The 13,691-nt window shown below is 40.4% G+C and overlaps 1 protein-coding gene across 2 annotated transcripts in view; it reads right to left on the bottom strand.

The window, feature by feature from the left end:
- The window catches only part of ITGB3BP (integrin subunit beta 3 binding protein), a 48,836-nt gene that overhangs the window by 32,674 nt on the left and 2,471 nt on the right, over positions 1–13,691 (bottom strand). For both annotated transcript variants that reach the window (XM_029618920.1, XM_029618921.1), the window contains exon 2: positions 1,996–2,038. In XM_029618920.1, the coding sequence (XP_029474780.1) occupies positions 1,996–2,038 (43 nt within the window). The remainder of the gene's footprint in view (positions 1–1,995; positions 2,039–13,691) is intronic.

The raw sequence follows: 13,691 nt of genomic DNA, 5'->3' as shown, positions 1-13,691 counted from the left end.
AACCAGAGTTAACATACAGCAAGCAACCCCTACTGAGCTTGAGAGTAATATTCCCCAAAAGGAAAGTATAAAATGTCAGTCATATTTGTCAGCACATTTTTAAGTCCTGACGCATTAGTATTGCCATTAGCTTTCTGCATTGGGAGTATAACTTTTTTAACCTGCACATTCAGGAGCCGTGCTCTGAAGTTTCAGCACACAGTTTAACTCACACCTTCTTACATTAGGCCCTCTGTAAGCAGCCCAAGCTGGGGAACGCTTTACGGTACAGGCCATAAAATTGCATCTAATTATTATTATTATTTTTTTTTTTTTTACTGCTAGTGTGGTAATTTACCACATATTCTTGCTAGCAGTGTCTCCTGGAAATTTAGTAAATAACCAGAAATCTACCAACTAGCTTCTTCCTTTTGTTCATGACCTGGCGTCTCATAACTAACTCTGTGCCAGTGTCTGCCACCCAGTTTGTCCAAGATACCAATAAAACTGATAAGTTATGAATGATTTGGCATTGGGAAACTGCAAAAGATTATATCTGCAAAAACAACAGCAACTGTATCATTTTCTTTTTACTGCAATAACTGTGTTAAAATTTATTGCAGGATTACTGTTTATTGCTTAATTATGTCAGATTAGCAAAGGCAGATAATTGCCTTCTTGACATACAAAGACCTCCGTTTTCATTTCAGTTTTTCATTTTATAAGCAGCTGACTGTGACATTACCATAATTCCACGCAGTTGCTTGTTGCAGTGACTATTGCAGAGCTGATTCCTAATACATGGTTTTATCCGAGGTCCTAAACTCGCTCTGTTCGAGAAATCACGGAGGAGAACCACAAATATAAACCTTTTTGTCATTATAACAACATTCCTCGAGCCTGACATCTATTTGACCACCTTCATTTTCTCATCTAGGACATCAGACTTCCATTTTATTGGTATGTACAATGCTACGCAGTAGGAAAATGAAATGTGTTCAGTTTATTGCTTCTTTCTGTACTAATCAAAGCAGTTAATAATTATAGCCACACAAATTCAATCATTACATACATCAAATCCAACACATACATAGCAACCATACAATCCATCAACTTAATGTCAACTGGAAACTGCAGTGTGAACAAATACATCTCTGAAATTTCACCAGAGCTTCACAGTCTTGTGGCTTCTCTACTTAGTGCATCACCTGGTCTCCCTTTTCAACATTTTTACTGGAAGTTTTACACATACAAAGGATGTGTTTTATAAGTGGGAACAAATTTTATGAAAATAGCATTTACAAATGTGACTATTTGGTCCTGTTATAGGGTTCTTACGTAGTCCGTGGTTGCTCGGTTGTTGTAGATAGTACACACATATGCATCTACTCAACTTTTCAGTGCTCTAATACTATGCTAGAGAAGGAACATCATCATCAATATCCAATTACAAGGAGGCAAAATGTCTTTTTTAGGTAATTGTTCAGGTCTTTCGACTCAATTATGTCTATTTACACACTTGTTTTTGAATCCAAAACAAAGAAATTGATTTCTTATCTTTTATATTACATTCTTTTGAAAATCCTCCCTGCAGCTTGCTCATTGGAAAAATGAGATAGCGGAAACGGCTTCCTTAGAAAGAGTTACTTACATGCGTAAGGACAGACTGGAGGTCTATGAGAAAATCTGGGGCCCTTATTAATCTTGGCGGAGATCTCAACACAGACTTTGCCGAGGGACTCTGATCATTTATCATCTTTATTGACGTTTTATTGCTCTTTTGCTTGATTTATTCTAGCCTAATTTTACATGGTACTATTGATATACTATGTGTGTCCTGAAAATAAAGTTATAAAAAAGTATTTTCTACTCTTGTAGAGTGAAATAGTAGTGGAACTGGAATTTTCAAACCTCCTGCTCTCACAAAACCCTTTCCCTGTATATACTTCATCGTTCCAGATAAAGTAGTTGATAATTTGCAGTTATTAAAAACACATAAGTAAATAAAATGCTTACATTTTCTTTTGCTGCTGCACCCATCCTCAATGATCTTCTTACACTGTTAGAAAACATAAGAAAGCTCTTATTAAACAGTTTTTACTCTTATTCTATAAAATATTATTGTTACAGGGCCAGCCGCGTGGCTGTGGCACGGGGGATCCAGCTTTGAATCCCCTATCCCCCCCCCCCCCCAACCCAGAGGCCAATCAGCCTAAGCATGCGGCAGAGAGGATACGCTCAGTCCTGGGAAGGGAGGCCAGATTGGCTTCTGAGAGTCTATGTCACAGTAGACACCCCTCTCCAGCCTCTGGGCCAGAACCACCCAGGAGGAGGAGGAAGTCAGAGAATTAGAACATGGCGGGACAAAATGAAAAAGGCAAAAAAAAAAAAGATACGCAGCTGCAAATCCTTTTTCTTCAGTAAGCCATAGTCACATCTGAAACATGATCTGAGGAAACAGGTGGCTTTTTCACTTTTAAAAGGCCTAGACACTACTGTATTAATGCAGAAATTTGTATTCGTAGTGCTTAGGCCGCAGTAAAATAATGGGAGCTGTAGTGAATGTGTGTTTTCATAGTAGCATGCATTAGTGAATAAGCCAATACTAAAAGAACAATTAATTTTAGCACCTACAGTGCAAAGTATAAAAGTTATTTAGAGCCAATATTTAATTCGTATTGTACCTCAATATTTTCTAGACAAAAAGATTCCACTTACTGAAGTGTGCTGCCTCAAAAACAGGATTTGCATCATTACAAGTCCAAACAGCCAAGAAAACTATTTTCTAACCTTCAACACCAGAGTGATTCAGGAGCATAGCATGATCTCCCTCTCTCCAATATCTATTCTGTTGCACTAGATGCTCAGCTGTCAATGGCAAAGCTAGAAAAAGCAAGCTGAATATTTATAATGCTTTCAGCTTTTCAGCTGTCCTCACGCGCGCTATTTATTCACAGCCACCCAAGAACTCACTATGTAACAAAGAGCTAAGGCACAGAGTTTGGAAAATCAAGGATCTGTCACTTAACTAAAATCTGTGCTCAAACTCACAAGCAGTGTGGCATGAAGACCTTTGCTTATCATGCCATTTACCGTGGAAGCTCACAACATTATTAAAACAGTACTTTTTAATACATTTCTATAGGCACAGCATTTTTTTTTTAAATTAAACCTCCAGGGACAAAAGTCAGTCTGCAAAATCAACAACTATAGGTTGCTCACACAAACTTGCTGTTGACTTACAAGTCCTGTGCTCTGTTTTGCGCACTAGAAATGCACTGGGACTCGGGGATAATTCCTCCAGGGCAGCCGCCCTGTCTAAGCACCAGGCCACACCTTGCTTTCCACGGATGGCCATTTTAAAGCAGGACTCTCCCCACAGGCTGCGCCCCCTTCTCCCTTAGAAGGAAAGGCAAAAGGAGAAAAAAACCCCGTAGGCTTATTTAATTTCTGACCGATTTTTTTAAATTCTACTATTTCTCTCTTGTGTGTGCTGTGGTCTGTGTTCCTGTCAGCTGCTAGGAAGAGCGAGATAGCTCCAGCTCAGGATGGGTGATCTTCTGCTTCATAAAACATACGTCTGTGGAACGTAAAGGGTTTATACTTCTTGTCCTCAAACAAAAAAATGCTATTTAGAGCATACCATTTGATTATTTAAAACTGACAGGAGAGATCCAAGATGGCTGCTTGAAGTGAGGTTGGGTTGGAAGTTCCTCTTCATACGCCTGAATTTTTTTCTTGCTGCATAATGCCTCACACAAAAAGAAAAGGGAAAATTAAGAGTGGAAACCTCATCCACTCCTATTATTACCTCGTCTCAGGTGACAATTGAAGGCTTCTTCTCTCCTATCAGCACACAAACTCCAGATGAGCAGTCCGGTATGGCTTCTGGCTTGGAGCAGGTTCCAGGGCCGTTGGACATGACCCCTTCACCCCCACGCTACGAGCTACTTCAGGAGCCGGGGCAGAACATGCGACTGATGGCATCGGGAGATTCCGCACCCACTGAGGTGGAACCTGAGAGTAAGGCCGTGAGCGGCCAGGAAAATCGGGGGAAAGGATATGATGCCACAAACGCCACCATTATACCGGCAGGAAATGTTTGAGAGAGAAAAACTGAACCCTACCCTGACTACCTTAACATCTGAAGGGAGCGGAGACCTGACTGCGGCCCCAGATTCGGGACAAGAACGCCGTCGGGCATGTGCAGTAAGCACGCACATATTTTCTTCGAAGCTGGTCAAGCCACAAAATATTACTTTAGAGGCTGTCTGGAAGAGCACTGACATCTTTAGATTCATCGATTGTGACTCTAGCGGGTATAATGACTGAAACGCAACAAGGTATTAAACAAATGGAACCTTTAATATCATTTCATACTGAAAAAATAAGTAACTTAGAATCCCAAGTAGTTCAAACACAGAAAACACAATCTGGACTGATTCAAGGGGAACAAGTTACTTAGAAAAATTGAAAATGAGATGAAATATAAAAATCTGAGAGTTCTAAACTTCCCTCATATAAAATTAATAGCACCATATGAGAAATTCAAAAAATGTATGATAGAAATACTATCTATTCCTCAAGAAGCTATTCCACCTATAGCAAAATTATATTTTTTGAATGTTAAAAAGAAAGAAGGGGAAGTTCAACAAGAAACAGCATTAATCCCGCCAACTGAATCCCTTAACTTGACGAATCTAATAGAGCATTCTACAGAAAAACAAGTTGATTACCGAGGAACTTTGTTGGTAACGTTTGTCTTTCCCTCTGACAGAGACACTGTTTTGAGACTTTTTCTTAGAAACAGAGATCAGATTTTTTGTGCATAAAATAACTTGAAATACCCAGACATCACTAAGACCACCCAATTGTGTAGAAAATAAATTTCTAGCCATGTGCCAAGAAGCCTTGGCGCTATGATTACAATTAGATATCCTAGTAAATGTGTGATTAAATTTAACAATAACAGATATGTGTTCTTTGATCCAGTGCAACTACGCTCTTTTTCTTAATTCTCATTCCTGAAAATAATTGTTAGTGTTAACCGTCGAGTCATAGTACGTTGTATTGTATTAGTGCTAATACTCACTCATTGTTATAATTGAAAATGTTTTCCTAGTTTTGCTCCAGTTGCAACCTTGTATCACCTTTAACGGGTCTTACATTTGTCTGAAAATTTCTGTTTGAAAATTGTGATAGTATTCAATACTGATATGGATATTTACCTGAATAATGTATGGATATATATACACAATATAAAATTTGAATTGTTTTGTTTGACCCATCATAGATAAGCTATTGCTATCTAGTAACGTAGAAATTGCATAAATGGAAAAAAATCCAAAAACTGACAGAAACAGCACCGTACAAGGTAAATAAAGAATCCCGCCCCCCTGAAAAACAACAAATAAAACCTCTTTGAAACTGTCATATATAAAACTTTTATCATCTGCTAAGCACAGCGCTGAAGAAAAGAAACCCCCTTAAAGGAGCAATACATTCATAATCGGCACGCGTCAGGTAGATGACAGGAAAGTACTATATTTATTTATTTGACAGCTTTTCTATACCGTCATTTAGTAGTACTAAACACAACAAGGATTTAGAATAGAGAAGTCTACAGTCAAGGGAATGGCTGTGTTTTCTTAGAAGCCAGCCTGTACCTTTAGTTTAAATCCCACTTTGCTTATGTTGCAAACATAACCACAGTGCAATATGATAGAAACAATCAGATATTTGAAAGGTTTCCACAATGTACGGGAAAGTGACATTTTCCAGAGAAAAAGAAATTCAAGGACAAAGAGTTGCGATATGAAATTGCAGGGAGGAAGTTTCTAAGGAAACATGAGAAAGTTCATCTTTATTGAGAGGGTGGTAGGAGCCTGGAAAAGTTTACCGACAATGGCAGTTACAATCAAAAGTCTGACAAAACTTAAGCATGCTTGGGACAAACACAGAGCGCAATGGTAAGGACGGGGGGGGGGGGGGGAGCGGGAAAGGCGGGAGAGGACTTCAAAGTTATCAGCTGATGAACTGAGAGAGGAAGAAGTCCCAGAAATCACACTTGAAGAAAGAGCTAAGTCAATGCAGTGGCCATACAAGCAAGTTTGCTTACCGTAAACGGTGTTTCCATAGATAGCCGGATGAATTAGCCATGCTGCATGGGAGCGTCTTGCGACCGGTCAGTAGGCGGAGTTTTCTCAGTTAGTACAGAGTTTTGAACTCTGTGCGGTGAGCTTCCCGCGCGATTGCCTTGTTACCTCAGTCTCTTGTAGCCAAGCGAGATGTACATGGAAATGTTTTTTGGTAGAATCTGTAGACTGTCTAGGGAAGTGGGAAGGGATCGCATGGCTAATTCATCCTGCTATCTACGGAAACACCGTTTACGGTAAGCAAACTTGCTTTTTCCCGTCGATAGCAGGGCTGAATTACCCATGCTCTCTAGGAGTCCCAAGCTCCCGGGTTATGTCCATATAGTAAGTTTTTATGATTTGAGGACACTACCCTTCAATAAAAGGTAGACAGTCTTATTCTGTATTTAGGGTTGACAGAACTGCCAAACCTAGAGCTGCATCGGAAGATGTTTGCTGTCCGATACAGTAGTGAGATGTGAAAGTATGAAGAGAAGACCAAGTTACCGCTTTGCAGATGTCCAGTAGCAGAACTTTCCTTAAATGCGCAACAGATGCTGCTGTTGCTCTTATCTGGTGTGCTTTTGGTTTGTTGCTCAAAACAATAGAACGTTTATTGTAGCAGAATTCAATGCATTGGGATAGCCAACTAGCAATGGTTCTTTTGGAGACAGGCTGGTTTGGATTATTAGGGTTAAAAGAGAGGAACAATTGAGATGGTCTTCCTTGAGATTGAGTCATTTGTTTATAATAAGCTAACGCTCTTTTACAGTCTAAAGAGTGCAGAAGCTTATCTCGGTCATTATGATGAGGTTTAGGTTTGAAGATTGGCAATGTAATTGACTGGTTTATGTGGAAAGCCAATACTACTTTAGGAAGGAAAGTAGGATGAGGCCAAAGAGTGACCTTATCATGGTAAAATTCTAAATAAGGAGAATAGTGAACCAAGGCTTGTAGTTCACCTACTCTCCGTGCTGATGTGACGGCCACTAGAAATACCGTTTCCATGTGAGGTATTTAATGTGGCATGAATCTAATGGCTCGAAAGGAGGCAGCATTAGCTGTTCAAGGACTATATTGAGATTCCATGGTATAGGTGGCTTTGACACCGGTGGCTGTAGATGTAGCATGCCCCGCATGAATCTGGAGATCAGCAGATTGTTGGAAATGGGAAGTCCATTATGAGAGTGGTGGAAAGCTGCAATAGCACTAACATGCACACGAACAGAAGCCAACGCTAGACTAGCAAGGTAGAGTGTATGGAGATACTCTAGAAGTTGTGTGGCTGTTGATGAGAATGGATCTAGTTGTTGCGGTTTGCACCATTCCTTGTAAACGATGCCACTTTCCGGCATAGTTACCTCTGGTTGAAGGTTTCCTGGATGCAATGAGAATGTTTTCAAGTTGATATGGCAGACCCAGGTGGCTTAATAAATGCCTTTTAACCTCCAAGCTGTCAGGTAGAGGGAACGATGCATTGGATGAAGGAGGGACCCCCCTTCCTGAGTTAACAGATGTGGGTAGTTCTCCAGTGGAACTGGTGGGTGAATGAAGAGCCGCATGAGATACAGATACCTCAAAAGCCAGCACTAGCACCCCCTCATTGTTGATGAGGTCATCCACAGGGTTGATGAGTCTGAGATTAGTATCTCTGGTGGGAATAATTTTGCGTTCGATAGGTATTGTATGGTTTAAAGGGTGCCCTTGAGTAGGATTTCTTCCTGAATGAAGGGTAAAATTTTCTGGACGAGGTATTGGGGTCCGTAGGAGAAGTGAGTGACAGTACCGTGGTACTCTGTTCTTTAAGAAGGGTAACGATTTCTGCAAACTTCTCACCAAAAAGATTGTCTCCTAGACATGGTATGTCCGTTAACTTATCGTGGACGTCCTCTCTTATAGCGCTCGCTCTCAACCATGCCATTCGTCTTGCTGCTATAGCTGTAGCTAAAGATCTTGCGGAAGACTCAAAAGACTCATACACAGACCGAAGTAGATGATGAAGTCCTTCTTCCATGTCTGTAAATGGCTGTGGAATATTATCAGAGGCTAAACATATGGGACATAATCTCTGAAGACATTCAAATAAATACTGGATTACGTAAAACTGATGGTGTTGAATTTTTGTTGCTAGCATGGACGAATGGTATACTTTACGGCCGAAGCCATCCATGGACTTATGGTACTTCCCTGGTGGTGAATTGGCATGAAGTTTTGACCTTTTTGCCTTTGATAGTGCAGATTCCACTACTATTGAGTTGTGTGGAAATTGTGTGACACCGTAAATTGTTGAATTACACACACGGTACTTGAAGTCCGTTTTCCTTGATGTAGCTGTGGTGGTAAAAGGTTTCTCCCACATTTTATGAAGGACTGTATCCAGTACTGTATGTGGTGGTAGAGCTGTTGGCTCTGGAGGCATTTCGAATATTTTCAGTATTCCAAGAACCTCCGTCCTATCAGGAATCTTTCTCATCTCTATATTTAAAACAGCCTACTTTCTCATAGAAACATAGAAGTGACGGCAGAAGAAGACCAAACGGCCCATCCAGTCTGCCTAGCAAGCTTTCACACCTATTTGTTTTCATAATCTGTTACTCTGACCGCTGAGGTCAGGGCCCTTATTGGTAACTTTTTGGCTCCAATTCCCTTCCACCCCTACCATTGATGCAGACAGCAGTGCTGGAGCTGCATCTAAGTGAAGTATCTAGCTAATTGGTTTGGGGTAGTAACCGCCGTAATAAGCAAGCTACTCCCATTTGTTTACCCTGCATGTGCAATTCAGCCATTGTTGGTTGTCTGAATAAAAATCCTCTTTACTTAATTCCCTCTGTTGCTGAAGCAGTGAGCTGCGCTGGATACTTATTCCAAGTCAAGCATCATGCTTAATTGATTCGGGGTAGTAGCCACCATAACAAGCAAGCTACACCCATGCTTATTTGTTTACCCAGAGAATGAAAAGAGATTTAAGAAAGCTTGAAGAGTGATCAAAGATTTGGCAGCTAGGATTCAATGCCAAGAAGTGCAAAGTCATGTATTTGGGGTGAGGTAATCCAAAAGAACTGTATGTGATTGGGGGGGGGGGGGGGGGGGGTGGGTGGGGGTGGGGGGTGAAAGACTGATATGCCCAGACCAAGAGAAGGATCTTGGGGTAATAGTATCTGCAGATCTGAAAATGGTGAAGCAATGTGACAAGGCAATAGCTAAAGTCAGAAGAATATTGGGCTGCACAGAGAGAGGAATAACCAGTAAGATAAAGGAGGTGATAATGCCCTTGTACAGGGTGGCCCATGGAAAATTAGCCCATCTCCAATACCAGTGCATTGAAGGCAGGCTATTCTGTACAAGATCTTGGTGAGTACTTTTTGTTCTGGAATTCATATGTCAAAAGGCATAGAGACAGGATGGAGGCAGCCCAAAACGGTATAGGGTCTGTATCAGAAGACCTATGAGGAGAGGCTGAATGATCTAAATATGTACACCCTGGAAGAGAGGAGGTGCAGGGGTGATATGATACAGATCTTCAGATATCTGAAAGGTTTTAACGATACACGGACTTCGAACCTTTTCCTCGAAAGAAAACAATAGAACTAGAGGTTACAAAATGAACCTCCAGGAGGGACTCAGAACCAACATCAGGAAATATTTCTTCACGGATAGGGTGGTGGATGCCTGGAATGTTCTTCTGGAGGAGGAGGTGAAGATGAAAACAGTCCAAGAATTCAAAGGGAAGGAACAAAAAAGCAAACCGGAAACCGATCCAAAACAGCAGTTGCGACCAAAACAAGAGGATCAGTGAACACCAGGAGTTCTTTTATTTGGCACAAAACATCATAAAAAGCTCGACTCAGGCAGAGTTTCACTCTTTGAGCTGCTTCAGGGGCTATTATGTGTAATGCCGGTGGTTTGTCTCCATGCAGCAGTTCAGCCTTTTTTTTAGAGCGGAACCTGCCGCTGAAGTGTTTGTGCCGGCATTCGAGTGGAGGTGGCAATTGTTTACACATTTCTAAAAGAGGCTGAACTGCTTCATGGAGACAAACCCCCGGCATTACACATAATAGCCCCTGAAGCAGCTCAAAGAGCGAAACTCGGCCAGTTGGGGCTTTTTATGATGTTTTGTGCCAAATAAAAGAACTCATGGTGTTCAAGAATTCAAAGGAGCATGAGATAAACACTGTGATCTCTAAAGGCTAGAGGATGGAAACGAGAAAAGCGTGCAGAAGAGTAACTTGCTGGTGTGGTAGTTACTACCCTTAACAGAAAGCAGGGAGATCACTACCCTTAACCAATATGCCTTGATGAGTCTATTGCAATTGCAAAATTGCTCCCCACTTCAAACGGCAGGGGAAAAAGGGAATAGGATACAGACAACAAACAAGAGAACCCGACTTCTACGGTCTGGGTACGGATACGCAGACATAAGGGAAAAAGCACAGGACTGCTTCTCCAGCCTAGTCCATAAGTAAAGCACATCAAGCAACACTGTCTGAATGTTCAAGAAAGCTCATCACCCAGTTAAAAAAAAAATGTTGCTAGCTACAATTTGTATGGGTATCATAAGGCTTGGGGATAACTGCACAAAGCGAAACATGGGAGTAACCTGCACAGAGGGGCAGTTACTACCGTAAGAAGCTTGTTGGGCAAACTGGATGGACCATTTGGTCCTTTTCTGCCATCATTTCTATGATGAATAAGACATCAAGTTAAAAAAAAGTTATAAATTTCCCAACATACCAATAAAGTTATGTTATATTATCCAAGTTGTTCACTCCCTTGTTCATTGTAAGACATATGTTGTCATTGTTTTCTACTTGTTATAATGTAAACCGGAGCGATAAGTAATTCTGTTACCTGAACTTCGGTATAAAAAAAAGTTATAAATAAATAAATAAAATGTTTCAAAACAACAGAATCATCAAATAACATGCAATAATTCAAACTAATAAGGACTAAAAAAAAATCTCCTGCTTTTCATATCTGGGCTCTTTTGATTTCTAGTCATCCTGAAATTGTCATGGACTGGGGGAGGTGGAGCTCTAAGGACTTCTAATGAAAGCACAGTAATGACAATTATTTTGACAAAGGCATGACAGGCAACAAAACATTTATGTCACAACCTGAAAAATGGCTTAAGAACCAAATCTGTACACTCTAGAAGGAAAGAAGGTGATATGACAGATACATCCAAATACCTCAAGCGGTATTAAGACTAGGCAAGGGGCCAACTGAGTGACTTGGTGGTTTAGTGTGCTTTGCACTGCCATGCAGTGGGCCTAAGTTTGAGTCCCAGATCATGTTTGCTCTCCAGGTCAACTGGAGCTGGGGATGCTTCAGAGACAGCACTCACAGATTCTGGGACGAGGAAGTTTCAGCCATTGATCAATAGTGCCACCTACTGGCCAGACTTAGTATGCCTACATACCAGGTTCCTGAGGGAGCCATGGTCTGCACCCTCTGGCCATTGACTGCCACTGCAATAGTGTCAGATATAAATGGTGTTAGCGGAAGATTGTATAGAAATAGCCAGTGGGGTAGCCAGATCTGATTTTTTTTTTTTGGGGGGGGGGGGGGGGGGGGAGCAAGGTTAACATGGTGGGCAGTAATTATATAGGTTTGTGCCCTACTAGTTGTACTCTTATCAATAAATAATACCTTAGAATGCACTTGACAATGGATTTCTTTGTAGTTTGCAGCAGCCATCATGCATCATGAGTGACACTTTAAAATATTTTATTTCAAGCACTTACCAATATTAAAAATAGCTTATTGATCTGTACGGATTTATTTTATGTGTACTGCAGTTTATAAATACACAATATCATATACAAAGAACACTTCACAGAAACATCAGATCTAATCACATAATAAAACAAATATCAATGTATTGTTTTATGAATCCTCTTTCCAAAAATGCGGAATATATTATAACAATAAAACAGCAATAATCATAAGAACTTAAGGTTTGCAATGGGTGCAGAACAGAGCTAGGATTGTTCATATTATAACCTAACATGCAAAAAATATATATATATTCAGATTCTGGTGTCACCTCAGTAACAGCAAAATTAACACCCTCCACTGCCAAGCACTTTGTGAAGTAATGCAAACCCCTACAAAAATATAATTAAAAAAAAAAAAAAGCCATCTAGAACCTTGCCATATCATACCATAACAGCAGTAACACTCAGAACTCAAATAGCAGCAACATTATCTATGAAAAGGCAAACATTATACCAGGCCCTAGAACACTAATAAACCACCTACTGGGTAAACAAGCCGGACTGCTACAAATCCCTACACAGAAACTAGTCAAAATATTGCACCTCTGTCATACATGCGCAACACAGGCACAATAAGAAACTATAAATTAGAAACAAACATGCAGACAAGATTGAAATGGAAAACACAAGAAACCAGACTCCGAACAGTGGAATACTGAAGAAAAAGTAAAATACAAAATATATAAGAAATGCACATTCCCAAAGATAGCATATTTCAGTTGCTGAAAGTCAAAATCTTTTTTTTTACCTTCATCTGATCTTATTTTTCTAATCAGCTGGTCACAGTCTCTTTTTCCCTGTCTTTCTTTTCCTAATTCCTTTTTCAAGATCTCTTTTATTCTATTTCTTCTCTCTTCTCCTGTCTTCTTTCCTTCCTCCCTCAAAGAGGCTCCCACTCCCACTCTCATAAGCAGGCTCTTATTCTCATATACTCTCTCTTTCACATAGGTCCCCAACTCCCACAAGGCTCTCTCTCTCACATGCAGGCTTTCACTCCTATATGCTTGCTCTTTCACATCCACATGCACACACACAGGCTTCTCACTCCTAGCCATGCTTTCACACACACACACACACACTCACTCTTAAGTTTGTACCTCGGTGACTTGCCCAAAGTCACAAGGAGAAGTAGTGGGATTTGAACCCTAGTTTGTAGACCACTGCTCTAACCACTATGCTGCTACTCCACTCCTAAATTGTTACAATTCTGTGAATGGGCTGGCAAATAGCAGGAGTTTTGTTTTTGATTACCTGACTTTCCAAACTTGAACTCAAGGTGAGTTACAAATTCAGGTACCATAGATATATCTTTACAGAAAAGGTGGTTCAAGAAATTGGCAGCACCCTTTGTAGCTAGATTTGTTGACACTTTGAATGCGGTGAAAATGTTATGAATGTGAATGTCACAAAGTGCTAATTAAGCTATTTTGAAAAAATAGATAACCGAGGGTTAAAGGGGCTCTTAGAGAAGATAAGGCTATTGCAGAAAGACTAAATGAATTCTTTGCTTCTGTGTTTACTAATGAGGATGTTGGAGGGATACCGGTTCCGGAGATGGTTTTCAAGGATGATGAGTCAGATGAACTGAAGCAAATCACTATGTACCTGGAAGATGTAGTAGGCCAGATTGACAAACTAAAAAGTAGCAAATCATCTGGACCGGATGGTATGCACCCCAGGGTTCTGAAGAACTCAAAAATTAAATTTCAGATCTTTTAGTTAAAATTTGTAACCTATCATTAAAATCATCCATTGTGAAGACTGGAGGGTAGCCAATGTAACCCCAATATTTAAAAAGTGC

The sequence above is a fragment of the Rhinatrema bivittatum genome, chromosome 10 (assembly GCF_901001135.1).
Source record: "Rhinatrema bivittatum chromosome 10, aRhiBiv1.1, whole genome shotgun sequence".
NCBI classification, from domain to species: Eukaryota; Metazoa; Chordata; class Amphibia; order Gymnophiona; family Rhinatrematidae; genus Rhinatrema; species Rhinatrema bivittatum.
Note: the sequence above shows the minus strand (reverse complement) of the source record. Positions and strands in the feature narration are given on the sequence as shown.